The sequence below is a fragment of the Oxyura jamaicensis genome, chromosome 1 (genome assembly GCF_011077185.1).
Source record: "Oxyura jamaicensis isolate SHBP4307 breed ruddy duck chromosome 1, BPBGC_Ojam_1.0, whole genome shotgun sequence".
Classification (NCBI taxonomy): Eukaryota; Metazoa; Chordata; class Aves; order Anseriformes; family Anatidae; genus Oxyura; species Oxyura jamaicensis.
In genome coordinates this window covers 12469694-12492019 of record NC_048893.1, presented here as the reverse complement: position 1 = coordinate 12492019, position 22326 = coordinate 12469694, and the positions used below count along the sequence as shown (strand labels likewise).

Genomic DNA, 22326 nt, shown 5'->3' with positions numbered 1-22326 from the left:
AGAAAGAAAGAAAGAAAGAAAGAAAGAAAGAAAGAAAGAAAGAAAGAAAGAAAGAAAGAAAGAAAGAAAGAAAGAGAGTTCAAGTTATAGTTATAAACTGTTGCAGAAATGACCTTGTTGTAGCTGTGAAGGTCTAAGATGTAGTTCGAAGATAAAGGCCTGAAATAAAAACAGCACTCCTCTGAGCTAAAACCCCATAAAGAACAGTTGATGTAGCATTAAACTTTATATGTGCTCTGTCTTTTCTATCATGTGGTTTAAATGATTCATATCTAGTTACAATAATTTAACTTAGTAAGTACTGATACTAAACTAAGTATCAGTATGTGTGTTGTACCTGTTGGAATATCAGTATGTTGGTTGTCATCCATTTCCATTTATCTTACATTTAAGACACTAAATTCAATCTTTGAATCTACAATCTATGTATTTTCCATTTTTGTTGATAACTTACATCTTCATTAGGTTCAAAATCAAAGATTATATTTATTTTCATCTATTCAATGCAATTCATTTTAAACTTATTGTGGTGAATTGATGGTCCACAGGAGATTTTCAGAAACATTGAAGCTCTGTCTTCTAACTTTGAAGATACCCAGGAATTCATTTTAGGTATGACACAAATTTATATTGGTGTACTGTTGCTATTTAGAGTAATAACGTATTTCTTCTGCTAACAAAACATCGATATCAGTTGGATAGTCTGCTTATGCCATTCTTTTGAAGTTCATGTTGGTGACTTAAACTTGCTGCAAAACTAGTTCTCTATCATCTTTTAGTGATTGAAAATCATATTGAAATTCTCTTCTTTTGACACTTCTTCAGCGAACAAACTGCCTTGAACTGTCTGTTCAGTTACAGGCTACAGATGTTATGAACCTTTCCATTGGAACTTCCCTGAGCTACAGTTCTGACCTTGTCTTTCCAAATAAATCCAAGATTACACAGATTTTGGCAATGTGTTTTTATTGTTAATGGTAGAACAGCAATGATGTTAGCTGCTTTTTAGTTCTGTTTGACTTGGTAATCTTGTTAATATTTTTTTGTTTGTAAATTATTAGCTGAAATTTCTAAACATTGTTTTTTGATGTAGAGCAAGAATGCTATGTAGAGCGTGCTTGAAACTCTAGTTATTGTTTAATTTCTACATACAAATGATATATGATTCCAGCTCAAACTGTTTTTGGCAAATGAATGTGTTATTGTGCCAAAGAAAAATGAGTACGTAAGATTCATGGGTTATAGCTCAGCTGCTTGTGGTATTACTCCACCCACTCAGCAGTCTTAGAGAATTATTTCACCTCCATGTGTGACTGGGAATTGCATTTAAAAACTGCCATTCATATTCCTAGTGCTGGAGCTAAGATTTCCTCAGAGGGATTTGAAGTGCTTTATCCCCATTAGTGGTCACAGGACTGACATAGCTATTCATTTTTCTTGCACCCCGTCATGGTCAAAGGTGATGCAAAATCATCTTTAATATGTATTGTGTGGAGAGAGGCACTGCTGCTATCGAGTATTGTGGTTGTTCCCTTAGGACAACGCTCCTGGTACATACTGCATATCATGAAGACAAGCAGCACTATCATGCAGTTATTTCCTGGTTATGCAGAGAGGAAGAGTGGAAAGTGAGAGAAAAATTACTAAAGTAAAGGAATTAAAAAGCATGCAAAGGTCTTCCCTAAAGGTCTTCAGGAAGGCCCCTGAGTTTCTTTTAAACGTAGAAGTGCTCCTGGAGCCTCTGTGACTAAACAGTTCAGAGACAAAGAAATTTCGAGATTAAATTGTGGTTTGTGGTTGTGGGGCTTCATGGGGGGTGTACTTTAGTTTATAGTAGGTTTCAGAGAAGCTCAGAGAAATAGAAAATAAGCCTGTAATGCTTTTTTTTTTTTTTTTTAAACCAGCTGTTAACTGGAATTACTGTCTCTTTTGCCACTTCCTCAGTATGGGTGTCTGAAAATGCCAACGTAAGGAAAACCGTAGTGCTTTTCTGCCTCTTTTTTTTTTTTTTTTTTTTTTTTTTTTTTTTGCCCAGGGCCTCTTCCTCTCCTTCTCCCTTTATTATATCTTTCTGTTTTCCCAGTGGATTGTAGTTAAAAGCATACAAATTGTAGTTACTCCTGGAAAGCTCCAGAAGCCATCTGAAGAAAATAATAGCAAGGATAAATCCAACATCCAACACTTTCGTCCATTCTTCTCTTGACTGCAAGAACTCTTTTTCCATTCTGATTCTCAGAACTCTAGATAGGTCCACTCAAAGTATTTGAATTTCATTTTCATTTAATTGCATGAGTCTTTCTTTATTATCATCCGTGAGCTTCTGAGACGACAATGATTTCACAGGTCTGCACTGAAACCCTTATTGCTGGATAGATGTTGAACCATGATCCTGCAGCATGTCTGTGTCGATATTTCCTTCGCTTACATATTATACACTTAAGAGGTGTCAGCAAACATCTTGTGCAGTTAGGTACAGGCAGCTAGTTCAGGTTATCATCCCCTTGAACCTTCAGCAGATGCAACATCTTCTGTGCCCGTTTGAGAGCCCTGACTGATTGCTCTCCCTATTTATCACTGCTGCCTGTAGGTAGTAGTCTTCATCCTAAGAGGGACACTTTGTGATCTGTTTAGGAATCCCCCTTTGAACTTGTTATTTCCAACAATTAGGCCACTGTTCCTCAGTTTTAATTCCACTGCTTTTCCAACCCCTAACCTCCTGCTGACCAGAGATCAGAGAACTCCCACCCAGCCTTCCCCCTAGGATCTTTTCCAGAATTGTCTTTCCTATCCTGACTTTGGTCTACCTCAAGCTATTTTCTTTTTCTTAACACTGACTCTGTGCAGAAATTAGGATAATGTGGTTTATAAACTCATTTTTTCCTACTCAGCTTTTTTCTATTGCCTGTACCGCCAGTAACAGATGTTCTGCTCTGATTCTGTTGTCTGTCCTTTTCAATCATTCCCAGAGGTTCCCTTCTGTACTGACAAAATCCTCCAGAATTTGAGAGGAGGAGGAGTACTTCAGTTATGGCAAGCTACTACCCATGATAGATTTTTTTTTTTTTTTTTTTCCTTCTGGCACTTTTAAAAGTTTCTAGAAAATGTCCCATCTACTGAATATTACTGGCCAAATGGGAAATTCTTCAGTGCTCCATCTTCTCAGGATTACCCTTTAATAATTAAGATAATGCTTAAGATATTGACAGGAACAGGAATGAGTAATATATAATTGTATTTCTAATGAAGTTTTTAAAAGGTTATGCAGATGAAATGGCTTAATTATTCAGTTTATCAGTAAAGAACCATTAGATAGACTCATAATGTGAATAATGAAGAACATGAAGGAATAGAGTTAATGTATGTTAATTAATGTAATATATTACAGGCATCATTAGTATATTAATGTAATATATTACAGGCTGAGTATTCACTCAAGACTGAACAGGAACAATGGTAAATCAGCAAGTAGAACCTAACTTTTGGGTTTGAATCCTGAGCAGTGTAACAACTGCCATTCCTGTAATATTAACATATGTAATATGTTTTTACTTAAGAATCCTTTGGTATTTCTATGACCTTTAATATTTTCTGAGTTTTTCTTTTACGTTTTGTTTTTATTTCATGTTAGCATAACAGTGCTGAGTGCTTTGTATTACACTTCTAAAATAAAATATGTGACCTTTTGGGATTGTGGCTGGAGCACTGGAGGAATCTGCAAACACCATAATTGTGTGCAGAGCTGTAAAGAAGCAAATTTTCTCCTTGGTGTGTTCCAGTACTTCTTCCATGATAGCCAACAGATATCTAAAATTTTGGCCCTGAATCTCTATCCTGCACTCACATATTTCTTACTTATGAAAGAGTAAGAGCTTGACCTAGGGCTTGAACTGGGAATATTGAAGCTTTAATCCAGCATCTCCAATTTGTCTGCCATATGAGCCTGGGGAGTTACTTATCCTTTCCATGTATGAAAAAGGATTGATAATATCTGTCTTTAACAGACACTAGGTCTAGTTCAGTATTATATGGTGCAGACATTAAAAAATCAAAAATATTATGTAAAAGCCAATGATAGTCATTCAGAAAAAAGTTTTTTGTTGTTTGTTTGTTTGTTTGTTTGTTTCATTTTGTAAAGGAACATTTAGTCAGTATAAATTAATTTTATCTTTAGAGGTACTGGCTATTTAGCTAGGGCATTTGTATGGCTCTGTATTAGAATAGTCACAGGGTTTTATGAATGTATATTCAGATAGACAATGGCGTGATAAAGAGATCCTGTAAAGTGCATTTTACAAACGAGTCAGGGGAAGGGTGAAATTTGAGAATATCCAACACTTTTACTCAAAAGCATACTTACCTTCAGCTGGGATGGGCACCAGCATATGGGATGCAGGCTGCAGCAATCTTCACATGTTCCTCTTGACCTAGAAGTGATGTCATGTAATCTGTATCAAGCTGACATGACAAGACTTCAGTACTGCCTTTTGCAAAAGGTAAACAAAGCCAATACAAGCAAAACTGGAACTGTATCTTGGGAGCCAGCTGTGTTTCAGCTATTCCTATGTTCATGCAGGTCAGGTATGGAAGAGGCAGAAGCTGAGTATTCACGTAAGACTGAAAAGGAACATTGGCAAATCAGCCAGTAGAACCCAACTTCAGGGTGTGAATCCTGATCAGTATAACAACTGCCATTCCTGTTTTTCCAGAGCTATATTTAAAATCAATCTTCATTTTGAGTTTTCATATACAATAAAACAACAGGAAGCTGATACAAAAATCTTAGAAATGTTTTCTGGGAATATTTCAGGAAACTGATAGATATAAAGAACTGATGATACATTCAAGAAAGAGGTGTGTCTTGGTCATAATCCTGCGGCAAGTTCCATGTCAGCACATAAGCTGTGTTCATGCATAATGTTCATACACTGCTCTTCCCCATCACATATCTACACTTGTGTCTATCCATTCCTACTGCATAGTTTTGAATATTTGACAAAATATTTCACAAGAATGTGCAGAACAAATAGTCAGAAACAATTAACCATTGAAGGATGATGTGTAACTAATGCCATTCTGTGCTTATTAACTGCACTAAACAGAAATCCTTGTAGGAAAATAGTCTTACAACAATCAGTATAATTAACAAAAAATGTAAACAGCATGGGTTTTTTTTTGTTTGTTTGTTTGACAGAGTATCAAATATTTGAATGTAGAAGAAAAAAAGGATTCCCTTATTTGCCTATCACAGTGACAACTACGCTGTGCTTTTTTGCTGTTTGAACTGATTGTCCTTTTTGTCGTTCCCATTCCTCATCATCTCTGTCCAGATCAAAAGTTTCTGGATAAATGGGCAGCTTGTCTTTTGGACACTCCTCGTAGTAACTTCGAACATATTTTCCAACAGACCATCCTTTGTATTCCTCAGGCATTTTGCATTCCAGGCCATTATAGTGAACATTGTAGTGATGTTTCAACCAGTAAAAAAGATAATGAATGTTGTAATCACATCTCCAAGGATTCTCTCTCAGCCACAGTACTTTCAGAAAGTAAAGATCTTCTAGTACTCCATATTCAAAATTCTGCAAGCTGTTGTTTGATAGGTCCAGCTCCTCTAAGTTATTGAGTCCTGAGAAAGCAGCTAATCAACAGAAAGATAATATATAAAGATGAATTAGAGAAAATATGCTTATTTGCAACAGGAAATAACTTCTTCATAGTTATATATATATATTGCTAACGGCTACAAAAATACTTTTCAAACACTGAACTTTAGAATATGGCTTGTGCCCTGAGTATTGACATATATTGTTATGAATATGTCAACCTCAGGGGAGTTGTACTTATGATAAAGTTACAAAATGTGTATGAATACGCATCTATGTAGTGGAGGTAAATGAATGCTTTATTTGCTCTTAAAATTCTACTGTTATTGCCCTGATACAGAAATAGAAATATAGTTGATTACATGTTAGACAAAATGGAGGGCTAGTAGTTTTTATATGTATGTATGCATTTGGGTATATGCATATATACAGAACCTTTAAAATGAATATTTTAAGATGCAGAAGAAAATAAATACTGATCTTCATAATAATAATTTGGAGTCATATTTTAGAGATCAGTTCATACTTTTTACAAGTGTACTCAGTTTCATTGCATGGCAGAAGGCTTAATTTAAATAAGTTGACTATGTATAATGTTAAGCCTCATAAATACAATTTTACTGTTATTACCACTTCCTCCTACTATCTACCTTCTATAATGCTTCTAGAGAAGGCTCTTATTGCTTCATTCTTTCTATCTCTCTTTCTTTGTGTCTGCTTTCATAATTAAAAATCAAGTACATATAGGTAATAAACAAATTGCTAACCAAGACCACAAGTTCTAATGATAAATAATTTAAGAGCAATTATATATAGCGATTTTTAATACAAAATAGTTTAAATTCTTTTGGTTCATCTATTATTTTCTATCAAATATTATTTAAAAGCAGCCTCATTATATGACAACATTGTAAAGATTTGGCATAGATATTTAAAGGCATTTAACTATTTGGCATTTTGGTAAATGATTAGCCTTCTGTCTGTGAAATTCTGTTTTTGCACTTGGTTGGCTTAGTATTAAGAAATAGCAGCTGAAATCAGTCTCTCTTCACTGACTTCCATGATTAACACATTTCAGTGCAAATTTTCTACAAAAGTTTAAATTTGAACCAACTTGTGAATTTTTAAATCATTTTTCCCCATGTTTGTATATGACAAAGATGTTACCAAAGTTTATAATTAATAAAACACAAATAACTTTTAAAAGAATATTTAAAATTATTCTTACCAGGATCAATGTAAGCTATTCCATTACTGTTTAGGTTTAATACCTTCAATTCACTGACATCTTCAAACTCTTTGGATCGTAGTTGTCTAATTTTGTTGTTGGACAAATCAAGTTTAACTATATCTGGGGGTATGTTACCCGGAACTTTCTTTAAATCTTAAAAAAAGGAAAAGACATAACTTGTGTTAGCTTTAGATAATTCTTACTGATTAGGTATCGCAGTTGCATTCCACACTGAGCTTTGTCAGTCTAGCATTATTTCTTGGTTTCTTTCCCAATACTTGTGTCAAGATGTTTTTTCTGCTTCTGACTTTGATTGCTTTTTTCATTTCCATCTTTACACTTCATATAAAAGTTACTATCATCATTAGTGCTTATAGTAAAGCATCTTTTTGTGTTTTACATTTTTATTTTAATAGAACTATACTATCCATTTGCATAGGAATGGGGTAGGTAGGGTAGTATTCATACTATACTAAAGAAAGATATGTGTGAAATGCTTGATCATTTAGATTAAAAGAAAGAAAAAAGACAGTAACTATGTAAAAAAAAGGTACATTGGTACATCTTCCATAATCTAACTATTGTGTGCTGTATTACATTGTTTTCTGTTGCCAAAAGGCAAAATGTTCTAAATTTTATCAGCAATAAAAGTGGCAATTATTATATTTAGTAATATATGTAGTTGTACTTCTATAATTCTAGTCTCTTAGTACTTAAAATAGTATTTAATGCTTTGTATTTTGTTTCTATATTCATTGTATGTCCAGGCAGCATAGTGGCATTTCTAAGCATTCTGTCTATCTACATCTCTATCCTACTTGAATTATTGGCATTACCAGAGTAGCCAAGCACCTCTCTGTCATCTACATACCCTCATGGTGTTCTTTTTGAAAGAGTTAGAGAAAGAATAGCTTCAATTTCAGTAGTATGGGCACATTGTTCAGAAATGCAACTGTGGTTTGAATCCTCTCAGGATAAGCTTAATAAACCTAATCTTCATGGTTTTTGTCCACTAAATGTTCTCATCTTGGACTCAGTAAAAAGGATGGTTCCTTGTCTTTGACCATTTTTGAATAAAAGTAGGTTCCTGGATCTGTGCTGAAATTGCTATTGCCAGTATACTTCTGAATTTCTGCAGACGTCTAACGCATCAGTCGTTATAGAGATTAAAGTGACACATCAGAGACTTCTTCCGTTATATTTGAATTTTAGTAGAGAATTGGTATGATAAATAAATGTATTATAAATATGTAAACATTATAAAAACTCCAGTCTGCTTTGTTTGGAATGTTTCCTGCTTGTGCAGATGTCAAAGTTTCAGTGACTAGTTATCATGAATTGAATGCAAATAATGCTTGCAATTAGATACTTGGAGAGTTTGGCTGTACTGGAAAGCAGTCTTTTTCAACTTGTGAATCCCAATTCTTTTGCAGAAAAGCAAGCAGAAAGTACTTTTGCATCCAATTATTGTGGCTTTATTTATTTATTTATTTATTTATTATTTTTTTAAATGGGCAAGGACATAAGATACTTCAGTTTTGAAGCACTGACCATTCTGACATATCACTGATCTGATGAGATATAAATAAGAAGTTCTTAAAATGGAGGACATACATATAATTATATTTATTTTTCATGTCTGCTTCGTGAGCTTTCAGGCATTAACTGGGATCCCGAGGGACAAAGAGCAGGCTTTCTCATGTCTCATTAGAGATCCATAGTACTGCTATACTGCTGGTCACTCCATCCCTATCATTATTGAAGAATAATGGGTTACAATCTTTTCTCTCATGTTACTGATCTGGCAGGTGTTACACCTTGCTTTCTACTCTGAAATCTTTTCCATGTGGATTTAGAGGAATTTTTATATTTTCTTGGGATTTTGAGTGCATTATACTCATTTTTCTGATGAAAATTCCAATGAAATTGTGCATCTGCTGCACACTAATCATATGCAGGGAAAATAAGTACAATGCTTTCATCAAAGATTGCCATATGTTCAGAAAACCCAAATATCCATGGGATATGTGCATCCAGCTGTCAAGCATATGCACCGTAGATCTGATACTTCCTACCATTGGACTTACTGTGTGCATGCTAGACATTCCAGAAGTCCAGGAGTGATATAGTTAGTTCTTGACCTGAAGAAGGGAGTCCCTTTACCCTCTAGTACATTCCTGTGGCTGTTGAAGTAACTATTTCTTCCTTGATTATTACTAGAGAAGACAGTAATACTTTTTTTTATTTTTTTTTCTTTAAAACAAACAAACAAAAAAAAAACTGTGAAACTCCTGTGAAACTCCCATGAAGATCAGACCACATTGAAGGTTCCTATGAACTTTTAAAAAAAAAAAAAAAAAAAAAAAAAAAAAAAAGAGTAACATTTATCTTGCCAAAAGTTTTTGAGTGTTGTTAATGTATTCATCTTATCTCTTCTATACAGTTAAATGAGAATAGCTGGAAACTCAGTCTTATATTGCCATTTATATTATATACCAACCATTTTTCTGTTCAATTGCACAGTTTACTGGAGATATGAGGCAATGATGATGTAATTAGGATCCTATAAAGGATAATTAAGATCATAATCTGTAATATAATAATTAAAATCTTATCTGCAAGGAAAGGTAGGTAAATATTAAGAAATGAATGAATGTTAGCCAATAGAAAAGCATAAATCATTAATAAGAAGACATAGCTGCATGGCAAAAGGAATTTAGCAGTGAGGAAAAAATAAACGCATCAAGACTTTTTTATGACATACATAACAGACAAACCATATAATCAAATATTGAACTGATTAATGCTTTATATTTAGGTATCATATCCTTATATTGACTTCTGAGCTTCTCTCTGGCATTAAAGTTCAAGAGTAAGGACAAATAGAAGTGTAGAAAACATGTTGGATGATACAAGTAGGCAAAATATTCTGCAGTGGTCTAGTATTACAGGATATACTTTGCAGAAATTGTGAGAAAATCCTCCCAGTTAGGGCTACTTGCAAAGAGTTTTAGTTCAGATTTTATAATGTTGAAAAACAACTCTCTTCTGAATTGTTTTGTTCTTTGCTTTGTTTCACTGTGGCATAAAATATGAGTAATATAAAGCATGAATAAATGTGCATTTTTGTGTTGACAAATGCCCCAGCTGGTTTGCCCTTAGGGCTTAACTATGGAGCCTGAGATGCATTTGGGAATGGAATGGATCCAAGTGTCTGAAAAAGATTTCTTGAAGGCACTTCAGCTTTGAAATGTTTTTGCTGGGAACACAGTGAAGATATTTCTTTATGAAGAAAAGCATGCAATTTCTTCCCACAGTAGAAGAAATCTTGCACAGAAAATGTGAGGTTGCAATGGCTCTTCCTTGCAATTAGGTTCCTTTGGGGATTGTAAGCACAGATGGCTGCTCCAGTCCTGCTTCACAGTTCCCTTTTGTCAAACTTCTTGCTATCTTTGTGTTTGTACATGGGAAGGAAGAAAATACACTCCGTGCTTCTTTTTATCAGTACAAAAATTTTGGGACTGCTGTAATATGACTGATGAGTATGCTTATAGTTGTAAAATCAGACAGGTGAGGTGCTGGTGCTTCAGTAACTTAAGCAGGGGCTTTATTTCACTCCTGTTGATTTTTGTTGTACAATGAGCATTAAAGAATATTTGTGAGAAAAATATTTACAGTAGAAAAGAGAAAAGTAATTAACAGTATTAGTGAAAGTAAGTCAAGATAATACTGGTACTATATGGGTTTGCTGTACATAGTATGTGAAGAAAAGGAGTAAGGGGGCTAGAGTATCAATATAATTCATTCAGTTAAAAAGAATGATACAAACCTTTCCTCTTGCAGTTCAGAGTTGGTACAGGAAATACATATATGTGGCACAAAGAGGAATCAAATTCTGGTTTGACAGGCTTCTCCTGTTTTATGTTCTGGGGGTCCTGCCTGTCCTCTTCACTACATAGCTGTTCAGCTTTTATCTGTTTTAGCTTCTGATTTTTCAGTTCTATTGGGTGCACACACTTGGCATAATTTCCCAAATTCCTGTTTGTTGGAACCTGCAGCATTGTAACAAGAGTTTCTAGTTCACAGTTGCAATGCCAGGGATTATCATAAAGACGTAGGTAGTTTAGATTAGGCATATAAATAAAAATCTCCTCGGATAAAGTCTTGATTTGGTTATGCTGGAGTAAGAGTGTAGTAAGTTTATTCAAACCAAAGAAAGCCTGGCTCTCAATTTTTGATATATCATTCTGCTGTAAATCCAGACTTTTCAGTACTTTATACTTAGAAAACATATTATTCTTCAATTTACGAATCCTGTTTCTTGCTAGCAGCATGTGTTTCAAATCCTCAGGCCAATCAGGTGCCACAAAAATCAGTTTTCTTTCCTGACAGTCTAGGTATTTCTCATGAAGATAAGTGTATATATCACATGGTAGGCCTAGGGCATTGCGCTTAACAGTGCTAGATGTTTTCCTTGAGATTTTTTCCCTTTCATTGTTTCTCAAATTCCTACTCCTTGTCTTCCTAAAATCAGATGCTTTACAAAGAAGTAGTAGTACTATAATAGTAACTACTTGCATCCTGACATTCAGCTAGCACCAGTTATTTTTTGTGACAACTGGAATGTCAGTTGAAGTTTTTGGTTGTTTCAAACAGTGTTGTCCAGATTTGAGAAGGCACAGCTGAGGTGTGAGGTATACCTGAAAAGAAATAAGAAAAATAAAATATTAGAACAAATGAAATAGGCCTTTTCATGGAGGCTTGTACATAATGTGCAACTTATAGTCAAGTACTCAATCATTACACTACTTGGAGCTTCACAAATACTTTGAAAAAGTAATGACCTATCTCATTTTTTTGTTGGTTTTACTATCTGTGGTCTACTGTCATTCATTTTGATAAAACATGGCAAACTGTGGAGACCTTTCTAACTGATTTGTTAGAAGGGTCTTACGTTTAGGAAAGTGCCATCAGAATGAGTCTTCTTTGTATTTAAATTCATCTTGGAAGATAAGCTTGAGAGAGGAGCTTGAGGCTGATATTTTCCAGCTTGCCAGGTGTTGACCTACTGGAACACATATGAGCCAGGCCAGGGAAAATCATGCAGCATTCCTATCAAAACTTCAGCTTTAAAGTGCATTTGCTTTCAGGTTGAGTCCCATTTTACCCTAAGTAGCTTTGCTACTATCAAGTGTCTTGCACGGCCCATGTCAGATAGACAAATTTGGCAGGACTGCTCCGAGAAGGACCCAAATACAGACTTTTTCAGAAGCATCTGAGGTTATTATCTGAAGGTAAACAGTGCAAAGGGAACCTGCAGGTTTAGAAATTGGGAATAGAAAAAATACAGCTTGGAGAAGGAAAAGTAATAATCCTGTCAGTGGCCTGCTTCAAACCACTCCCAGGTCTGCCCACCTGAGGAGGCGTAGAGGTGTTAGCCAGGAGATTTTGCCTTTCCAGGCAAGCCAAACACAATCACCAGGGATTATTCTTAGTGGAAGACAAGGACTGCTTCATGCAACCATGTCCAAAATTGCCTTAGTATTGTTAGTACAATTCTAGCCTATGTTCCCTCCTCAGTTTCTTGCAGTGCTCCTATGCAGTGCCCCTTGTCCAGTCGTTTTCATTAAAGTTTGGACACATGGTGGTGTTTCCTCAGAAACACTTTAGCCCTTGAAGTTTTTATATTATCTGACTTCTTTTCATCTCATAAATTTTGTAGTTTTTGTTGGTCACCATCATTCCTTCCAATTTTTTTTTTTTTTGAATTCTTCATTTTTTGGCTTGATTACTTTTTTTTTTTTTTTTTTCCTATAACTGTGGACATCTTTGCACTATGTTCATATGCTCAATTTTTATTTTTATTTTTTTGACCTTAGCACTTAAGAAGGTGCAATGAATGCAATCTTGAATGCAGATCATTGCATGGATATTCTGTTTCTGAAAATCAACTGTTCTGGCCTCAAAAAAACTTCTCTTCATCTGGAGGAAAAGTTGTATAATAAATCAGCTAATATTAGGTAAAACCCCTCTGACAGCAAAGCAATCTGTCATGTTTAAGCAAATTAATAGATCAGTTTAAATCAAATCTGGACTGTAGAGCATTCCCAGTATTTGTGTAGTTCTAACTTATACAAACGGAACAGTCCTGTCCGTGCATGTTACTACATCCCTCTAATCCATATGGCCAGTTGTCAATATTTACTTAACTTTTAATAACTTTGAAAATCTGTTGATTGGTTTTTCCATTTTGTTCCTGTAGTTGCCAGTTGTCTATCTGCATTCATATTCAGTTAATTCATAGAGTGCATTGCACTGATGACTTTACTCCTTACATGAAAATGAAAATGTATTTGTTACTTTTTGGCAGTTATGTGCTACTCTGTGTAATTTGATCATGTGTTTTAATAACTTCAGTCATAACTGTGATCCTCTGTGTTGTTTTGAACTGTTCGCCATTCTGGTATTGTGAAATCTCACTCTATTAGAAGAGCTTGGAAATAGAAAAAATACAGCTTGGAGAAGGAAAAGTAATAAATAATTATGGAAATATTCTTTCATCTTCCTTTCCATCTCCTGGGTCTTAATTGGCATTTATTACTAGTCTTACACCCTGCCTGCAAACTAAATTATAGTCAGCTCTAATACCAAAATGTGCAACTCCTTTCAGTAGCATTTACAGGTTGATAACCATGTCTCATTTAGTATTAGGGCAAGAATAATATAATAGGTGTGTTGTTTCAGTGGCTTAGCAGCCTTAATGATGATTTTCATTGCTTAGATTCTTTGGAGTTATGCAATCCCTCTCAGGGATCCTGAGGGATGAAGATCCTACTCTTCAAAAATGTATTGAGTTAGTGTAACAGGATGCCAATGAAGTCATAGTTCCAATAGAAAAGAATGTACAGACCTACTGTTGGACTAATGCTTGACTGCAATTGAAAACATGTATTTGGCTTACCAGGTGAATATATATATATATATTTAGAAAAGTTTTTTTAATGCATTTCTTGTAACTATGTAAACATTTCATGCTATGTTTTTCATATTAGATATCTGTATTGGGTTTACTTTTTGTTTTCATTTCAGTTTAGACAAATCAGTTGTTTTTGAAGGTAAAACTAAGGCAAAATATTTTTGTGTTTAAAAGTGTTTAACAGGAATTTTTGCATCATTACCTTTGAGGATAGACTTAAAATTTGGCAAAGAGAATGGATGTGTGAGGGCTGAGTGTCAGACATCTACTTTTCATTATTGTGTTAAAATTGCTGAAAAATCTCTGAAAATTGTAGTTTCCAAAAATTATATGTAAACATTATATGTACACAGAAGAGAATTTCACAGATATCAAAATTCTCTGAAATTCCATAGCTGCAGATAATAAGCAGGGCATTTCCTACATTTTGTCTGGTTGCTGCACCTCTACTTTTAGAGGGAAAAAATATTTCATGTATACAATCAAATAATGATATCACAATGTATCAGTGGGAGGGAACAGATAATTTATGTGGAAAACCTAATTCTGTCATTTCCTAACACCAAATTGCTTAATTAGGTAGCTTTCTCAGCCAGCAATTTGTTGATGGAGTGTAAGAAGAGACATTTCCTCTGGGCAACTTACTTCAGCTATGTAGTCTACATTTTTGTGTGTGTGTGTGCTTTCTGTTCAGTAATCTGATATGGCAATAGTTTCTAGTAGGATATTGGCCTAAGTGGACTGAATCTGTGATAAGAATTCTTATGTTTCTGTGGTGCTCTGAGAATTTGAACTTTTAACCTTTCAAAAGATTATTTATTTTTTTTTTAGGTGAATGTAAGAATTTGCAAGACTTAAATCTCTCTGAATGCCGGGGACTAAGTAACACAATTGTGTAAGTAACAAAATTTTTCTCTACAAATCTATTTAATACTGAGATGGAATAATTTTTAATGTACTTTGGTTACTTGGGTACACAAATCTCACTGATAAAAAGTAAAGACTTGTGTTAGGAGTTGAACTCGATGATCCTTATGGGTCCCTTTCAACTCAGGATATTCTATTATCCTGTGATTCTATGTTCTTAACTAATTACTTCTATTTGAAAACAGAGCTTTTTAGGATTCAGAGGTAATCAGAGAAGTTCTCATTTATTTTATACATTACTTGGGGAAACTGTTCCATTTAATCTGAATTAAGTTTAATAAAAAGGCTTCAAATTTTCACCAGTCTCTGAGGAGGTTGTCGCTTATTTTAAATTTGGAGTTGTCAGCAACAAAACATTTTAATCGTACATTATTTCCAAATCCTTTATTCCTTCATTCATTAGTACACCACGGGCTGTCAATATGTTTCACTAAATTTCTAGGTATTTGTGAGAGCCTTTATGTGAAAGGTGTCCAAGTGTGCAATCACCATTACATGTTTTGTCCATTCTTTTTCCTTCAATATTTCCTTCAATATTTTCAGTATTATATTGTTTTGACAACATGTATTTGATACACACCTGCAAATATGTTCCTATGTGATGCCTGAACCTAGTTCATGGGATAGCAAGCATTAAGATTTGTTCTCAGTATGAGCCATAAATGACTTTACCCTGTGTATTTGGAGGAAGAACATTTAGCTATGAGTTTTGCTGCACTAGGTGACACTCCTTGCTTATTTTACTAATTATTGCAAATGAAGCTGCCAAATCAGCATTCCACTGATTAAAATACCCAAGTATTTTTTCAAAGTAATGAAAAGAAGAAAATTTTCAACAAGTAGCAAAATTTGACAGTAGTTGATATTTTAGGATTATATTGTTTGTCTTAGACTATCCAAATATCCAGAGGGAAAAGCTTTTATTACATGAACCATGTGAAGAGATGTTCAAAATGCTCCTTTGGGCATGGTCTTAAAACTTGCTGGTTATATGCAATTCATATCTGAATACACTTAACATAGCTATTAAGCATCTCCCAGATATAATTTGGTTCAGCATGTCTCCACATAGAGCAGAAAAAAGTGCAAACCTTATTTAAAAAGTCTTTTTCTTTCTTTTTCACTGATATTAAATGTATTCACTTGCCTGGATTACATCAGATGTTTAGCTTGTTATAGAATATAGAAGACTTTTCAGAATGTTGTTAGAATTTTAATTAGGTTTAATAGGGCAATGGTTTCTTCCCCAGACATTATGTAGTAAGTTTTTAAGTGGCATGCATCATATTAAAACTAAGAACTCTTCCAGGAAAAAAAAAAAAAAAAAAAAAAAAGAAAATGAAAAGAAGGACTGTGTTGCAATTTGTCTTCAGTCTCTTGTCCTTTAACGCTCAAAAAGAATCTGTTTTTATATTTTCTATACTCCCATTAGATAGTTACAGAGAGCAATAAGATATCTCCCTTAACAGTCTCTTCTTCGGGCTATACAAACCCAATTTTCTCAGACTCTCCTTGTACATCATGCACCTCTAAGAATATTGGAGGCCCTCCACTGGACTTGCCATAGAATGTCAGTATCTTCTTGTACTGGGGAGCCCCAAAAGGATGCTGTCTCATGAGTGTCAAATAGAGGGGAATAATTACTTCCCTTGACTTGCTGGTTAGTTTTCCTAATACAGCCTAGTATGTATTAGCACATACAAGTGCTAATATTATGCAGTTGGCCACCTTTTTCATGAGAGCACACTGTTGACTTACATTGAAAATGTTATTGACCAGGACTCTCAAGTGCACGGGTTTGATAGTCCAGTTCTGCTTTCTGTCCAGTCTGTGCCTAGCCTATTGCATAGGGTTATTCCATCCCAGATGAGGGACTTTTAATTGGTCTTTGTTGCATTTCATGAAGTTTCTGTCAGCCTATTTTTCCAGACTAAATCTCTCTGAATAGTGGTCTTACTCTCCTGTATATTGCAACTCCCCCAGTTTGGTGTCTTTTGTGAATTTGCTGAGAATACACAATGTTCTGTCACCTAGATCATTACTAAAGAAATATTGACCCTGGAAGGATGCCAGTTGTCACAAGCTACCAATGGGATTTATTACCATTGGAGACAATCCTTGGGCTTTGTAATCCAAAAAATAAAAAATAAATAATAATAATAAAAATAATAATAAATCACTCACTTTGAAGTTCACTTATCCAGCCTATATTTTACTCCTTTGGCTATAAAGGATAGTGCACTGAAGACCTTGCTGTAGTCAGGATACACAGAAGTTGCTGTTCTCCCTTTATCTGAAGATCCAGTGATTTCATCATACTTCATGTGTTTGGGCATGGCTTCAAGGAGCGTTTGCTACATAACCTTCCTAGGGACTTAGGTGAGGCCAACTGGCTGTAGTTTCCTGGATCCTTCTTCGTCCTCTTCCTGATGGTGGATGTGACATTTCCTTTCTTCCAGTCATCTGGGATTTCCTCTGCTTACCTAGACCTTTCAAAAATGATGAGTGAGGCCTCTCAGTCTATATTGGGTTTATGTGGAAAGGTTCTGGTAGCAGGGGGACTGCAGGGGTGTCCTCTGTGAGCAGATCCCAGCTGCTGCCCCATGTCAAATCAGAGCCAGCTCCAGCCATCTCCAAAAGGGACTTGCCATTTGCCCCTGCCAGCTGAGCCAGGGAGCTGCAGTGGAGCAGATCTCCACACTGCAGCCCCTGGAGGAGCCCCTGGTGGAGTAGGTGGATGTGGCCTGGAGGAGGCTGCAGCCCGTGGTGATGAGCCCATGCAGGAACAGGAGGTCTGGCAGGAGCTGCTGCCCATGTTGGAGCAGTTCATTCTTGAAGGATGGACCCCATGGTACAAAACCATATTGAAGCAGTTCTTGAAGAGCTGCAATCTGTAGGAAGCCCATGTAGGATCACATTGAGATGGATGGCATCCTGTGGAAAGGACCCCATGCTGGAGCAGGGGAAGAGAGTGACTGGGAAGGAGCAGCAGATGATGAAGTGTTGCCGACTGACCTCAACTACCATTCCCCATTCCCCTGCACCACTCAGGGGGAGGACATAGAAGGTGTTTTTAGTTTGCTTTTAGTTCCTCGCTGCTCTAGGCTGTTTAGCAATAATTTATATTAATCTCTTTATGTTGAGTCTATTTTGCCCATGACAGTAATTGGTGAGTGATCTCCTTGTCTTCATCTCAACCCTTGATTCCTTTTCCATCATATTTTCTCCCCCTCTTCCTTTGTGGAGGGAGAATGAGAGAGTGTTTGTAGTGGAGCTTAGCTATCCATTGGTATGAAACCACTACACAGTGAGAGGAGTCAACTTTCTTGGTACTCCTGCGTCCCACCTGGTCTTATTTCCTTAAAGGCTCCCTGATAGTATCTTCTATTGTGGATGTTGCTTCACTCCCTGTCTCTACTATAAGGCTTCTGGCGGGCCTGAAGGCAAACCTTAGGATTAAAACTGAGGCAGAAAAGCCATTAGGCACCTTGGCCTTAAAGATCATCCAGATCTCCTGAGCTCTCCTTTTGCCCTCCATGGCACTGAGATCCAATTACCATGAGATCCTGTCAAGTAGACCACTGAAAAACTGAAGATCTGCTCTCAAGCTTAGGCTTTCTCTCACAATTTGTCTTGCTGTCTTCTCTCAGGATTTTAAGCTCCTCTTTTTCATGGTTGCTGTAACCAAGACCACTCCAGTTCTTCACATCCTGGACCATTTTTTTCTTATTTGTGAAGTCAGTGCAGCAGAACATCATCTCTGGACTGCTCATCAGTCATCTGGATCAAGAAATTGTCTTCAACACACTGCAGAAGTATTTGGATTGTTTGCAACCAGACATACTGTCCTCCCAGCAGATTTCAGAGGGGTTAAAGTCTCTCATGAGTAAGGCTCCCTCCAGCTGTCCAAAGATGGTTCCATCTGCTTTCTTGATCAAATAGAGGATGCCCGTCCTCTAATACTACTTTAATTAACAATATATGCTAACCTACTCTACATATTTCACAGAAACGTTAAAGAGAACAGTTCTACAAAAACTTTAAAGTTTCTGTATTTTTTACAGAAACTTTAAAGAGAACATGCTAGTCAAAAAATTTCTATGGCATGTCCAGTTACTATTGATGATGCAAAAAGTTTGCATGAAGGTATGTTCATAAAAATGGATTTTTGCTAGAAAGGATTGTTGATAGGTGTATTGTGTGAGACAAGTACTTTTGTGCCAGCTGGGAGAAAAAAAAAAAAAAAGAAAAAAAAAGAAAAAAAAAAAAAGTTATTCTAAAATCTTATTTGGACGATTGGTTACAGAGGTCTGCCTTTCCTGCTCAGATGTATCCCTCTGAGACTCAAAGATTGCTTGGTGGGTTAAAGATTGCTTGCTGCATTAAAGGCTGCCATAAAGGAAAAGAAGCTTGATGACCCAGGATAGTGGCCTCCACAAAGAAGCGTATAGAGTTTGAAGATAGCTGAAGATTTTTTCTCTTTCCCATGAGGAAAACTAATGTTCTCCTTTCAAGAGAACCCCCACAAAGTCCAGAAATCTTTCTTTTGTATTTGCTCTTCTCTGTCTATAATGCTCAGTCCTCAGATTACTAACATATACTTCAACAAAGTTTTCTGTTTAGTGTCTCCACTCTTTCCAGTCACCTCTTCATCAGTTTTATTCTCATCATAATCTGTTTTTTCTCCATGTTGGCTAATATTTTGTCTTTCTAAATTTTCATATATTTTATGTCGAAGTTTGGAACAGCTGTTCTATAGGTAATCCTAGCCTATGATATTTTGGTTACATAAGTATCCCATTACCACCAAAAGTCAGATCCATGTATTTCGTTTGGTATGTAATTCACATTTCACCAAGGAAGTATTCTCCAGAGTAGATGAAGCTTTTAATGTGATAAAATATTTGAAATAAAAAGGAAAATTCTTCTCTGGTAAAATACCAGTATATGTTTTGCAATTAACATGTACCTCAGCAATAGTTTTTCCAGCTGCACATTATGTTCCTGATATAAAAGCATAAGATACCACTCTTTTTATTGACAATATTGGAGCAAAAATGAAAGATCACTGTTTCTGACATTACTAGGAGGTTAAAAAATTCGCTGTCCTGTGAAGACTTTCATAGCAGACACACTTCATAACAAATTCATGTGCCATGTCAAAAAACACATCTCAATACAGGTCCTGTTTAATAAGGTAATTAGTACAAAGTTCTTAAAGGTGGCGTTATTGTATTTTGTAGTAGTGTACACGAAGTTTGCTATTGTATATCAAGTGTTCATTATTGGAAAAATGAACAAGTGTAGTCTGAACATGGTGAAACATGCCATTTTTGATTCTCTCCTACATTTCCACACAAACATTTTAACCTTTGTATTAAACAACATGGATCATCAGGTACAGTTTCCCTCTGAAATGTCTTTCTGCATATGACATAGACGTGAATATTGCTATTTGGAAAAGTGTGAGAAGGTGATTCTATCCGATTGCTTTTAAAACAATGATCTTGAGACTGCTAATGCCAAATTAATCAGAAAAGTCAATAAAACCCAATTCCTGAAGAATTCAGCAGTAACACAAAACAAGGATTTATACTTGTCTACTTGCTCAAGCTTAAGTTCTAAGAAACCTGTCGCTTTAAAAATGGCAGAAGAAGTCATGTATTAAAATTCTCAGGTCATAAAAATGGGTCATATGACCTGCAAGGAAAATCAGTGACTCTTCAAGAGTACTAGAAAGTTTTGACCAACATTCAAATTGCAATAAGAAAGGCTTCTCTGTACCTTAAGTTGTGCAACCTTGTAGCAACGTATAGTTTTAAAAGATTTTAAACTGCCAGAGTTTTAAAAATCCTACTAATTTATTATCTGTTTTCTTAGATGTGTTTGGAAGTTTACTCTCTCTGAGTTTGATTTTCTCCACTCACTTCTGTGGCATGTCACTAAAATGCAAAAAGACATGCTTCTATCAAGAAGCATACTTGTATTTCTGTACTTACAGTGAGATAAATGTATCTGTTTAGTAAGAAAACCACAAATGCAAGACCTCATATTCTAATATCTGTTTTTGTCTGTCTTGTTTTCTTTTTTTCATGAAATGCAATCTTACATTTCATTTGTAATATTTTTGTATTATCCTTTTTTTTTTTTTTAAAAAAAAAATATATATATATATATAACATTATTTCATTATTTTCCAGCTTCCTCTTTCTCTCTCTCTCTCTCTTTTTTTTCCCGTTCAGTTCAAGACAGCATGTTTCCCCACTCTATATTGAAAGTAAAAAGTCAGTTCTGAAAATTTATGCCACTCCTTAAGTAGTCAGTTCCTCAGTGGGTGTTCCTGTCTTTCTTCAAAATGACTACTTTTGCTGACTTGCAGAATTGCAAATGTAGACTAAATGTCTACCAGAGCAGTAGGTCCTAATTCTAGGCTCTGATTTTCTGTATGCTTTCATTTGTGGTGCCTGTGGCAACAGTTATTTATTCCAGTTAGAAATTTAGTTCAGTTCCAGTTAGAAATTTAGTTCAGTAAAATAAATAGTTTTCAGTATGCTATAAACCAAGTCTGCAGATGGACACTTACATATATATTCTGAGTATAGATTCTTAGCTTTTACAGCGTGCTGTAGATTAACATTTTCTGTTTATACAGTTTGCTTTCTTTTAGCTAACATTTAGTATAAAGAAATATTTTCCAAAAGAACTGATTAAAACTTTAGAAAACATTGAAAAATACAAGATATAGGCACTTAATTCACTTTTGTATCTCTTTCAACTTTTCAGATTCTTTTAATAGTACTCTTCTAAATAATTATATGAGCAGGGAAGCTCTAACTGTATATTTGTGTTGTTAACGTCCTTTGATAGAGCTCTGGTTTTCATTTCCACCAGGCACTGCTTGTAAAATCAATGGCAAAGGCAGTCCACCAAGCTTACATTGAGAAGTTTATTCATTTTCAAAGTATGCACACAAAAATCACAGTTAACTAAAAAAAATAATGGTTTTGCAGTTGAGATAACTTTAAAATGATATTCTTTTGATACAGTGAAATATGCTATATGATAGTGCTATTCCCCACTAATATGCAATTCATGGAGCAGAGGAAAAAGTGCAGCAGAAAAACAAAAGAAACTTTCAAACCTCAGCAAGAAGCAAATCCTATTTAATGTATAACATCATTTCTTACAGTAATTTCCAGAATATTTTAGCGATAGTATTTTATGTTCTTTTGATTCTGTAACATATTCTTGTAATAATCTGCACTCTCTCTCTCTCTCTCTCTCTCTCTTTTAATTTTGAAAAGGAGCTTTCCCAATCTGCACTATCTGAATTTAGCTCCCTGCAGAAAATTCACAGACAAAGGTTTACAGTACCTGGGCTCCGGAACAGGATGTCACAAGCTCATCTGTTTGGACCTTTCAGGTTGCATTCAGGTTTGTACTTCACATCTTTCTTTCATTCTGTGAAGAAGAGAATCCTTTATATGACTGGCTGCATCCTGCATTCATGGTATACTGAAGCAGAACAAGCACTGCAGCAGACTTCCAGGGTTTTGAATTACATGACTACAGCTGTTTAAATTTTACTG

At 35.3% G+C, this 22326-nt stretch overlaps 2 protein-coding genes across 3 annotated transcripts in view; one reads left to right on the top strand and one right to left on the bottom strand.

Moving 5' to 3' along the window:
* Window positions 1-22326, top strand: part of FBXL13 (F-box and leucine rich repeat protein 13) — a 76522-nt gene that overhangs the window by 20046 nt on the left and 34150 nt on the right. Inside the window, 2 exon segments of the mRNA XM_035341867.1 lie at window positions 14611-14705; window positions 22042-22200. Coding sequence (XP_035197758.1) covers window positions 14611-14705; window positions 22042-22200 — 254 coding nt within the window.
* Window positions 4692-22232, bottom strand: LRRC17 (leucine rich repeat containing 17). 2 transcript variants are annotated; one of them, XM_035314814.1, is made up of 4 exons: window positions 22112-22232; window positions 10664-11534; window positions 6832-6987; window positions 4692-5638 (listed from the first exon to the last, which is right to left on the bottom strand). In XM_035314814.1, the coding sequence occupies exons 2-4, from the start codon at window positions 11412-11414 to the stop codon at window positions 5232-5234; spliced, it is 1314 nt and encodes a 437-aa protein (XP_035170705.1). In that variant the 5' UTR covers window positions 11415-11534; window positions 22112-22232; the 3' UTR covers window positions 4692-5231. The 2 variants fall into 2 exon arrangements, with proteins under 2 accessions (XP_035170705.1, XP_035170706.1); XM_035314815.1 differs by lacking the exon at window positions 6832-6987.

What these genes read in the sequence shown, in the direction of transcription:
- LRRC17 (XM_035314814.1), bottom strand. Translation starts at nt 11,414, where the DNA reads ATGCAAGTAGTTACTATTATAGTACTACTACTTCTTTGTAAAGCATCT. An exon ending in TCTGAACTGCAAGAGGAAAG is followed by an intron (nt 6,988 to 10,663) that starts GTTTGTATCATT and finishes CCTTTTTTTAAG; the next exon opens with ATTTAAAGAAAGTTCCGGGT. An exon ending in AATAGCTTACATTGATCCTG is followed by an intron (nt 5,639 to 6,831) that starts GTAAGAATAATT and finishes TCTGTTGATTAG; the next exon opens with CTGCTTTCTCAGGACTCAAT.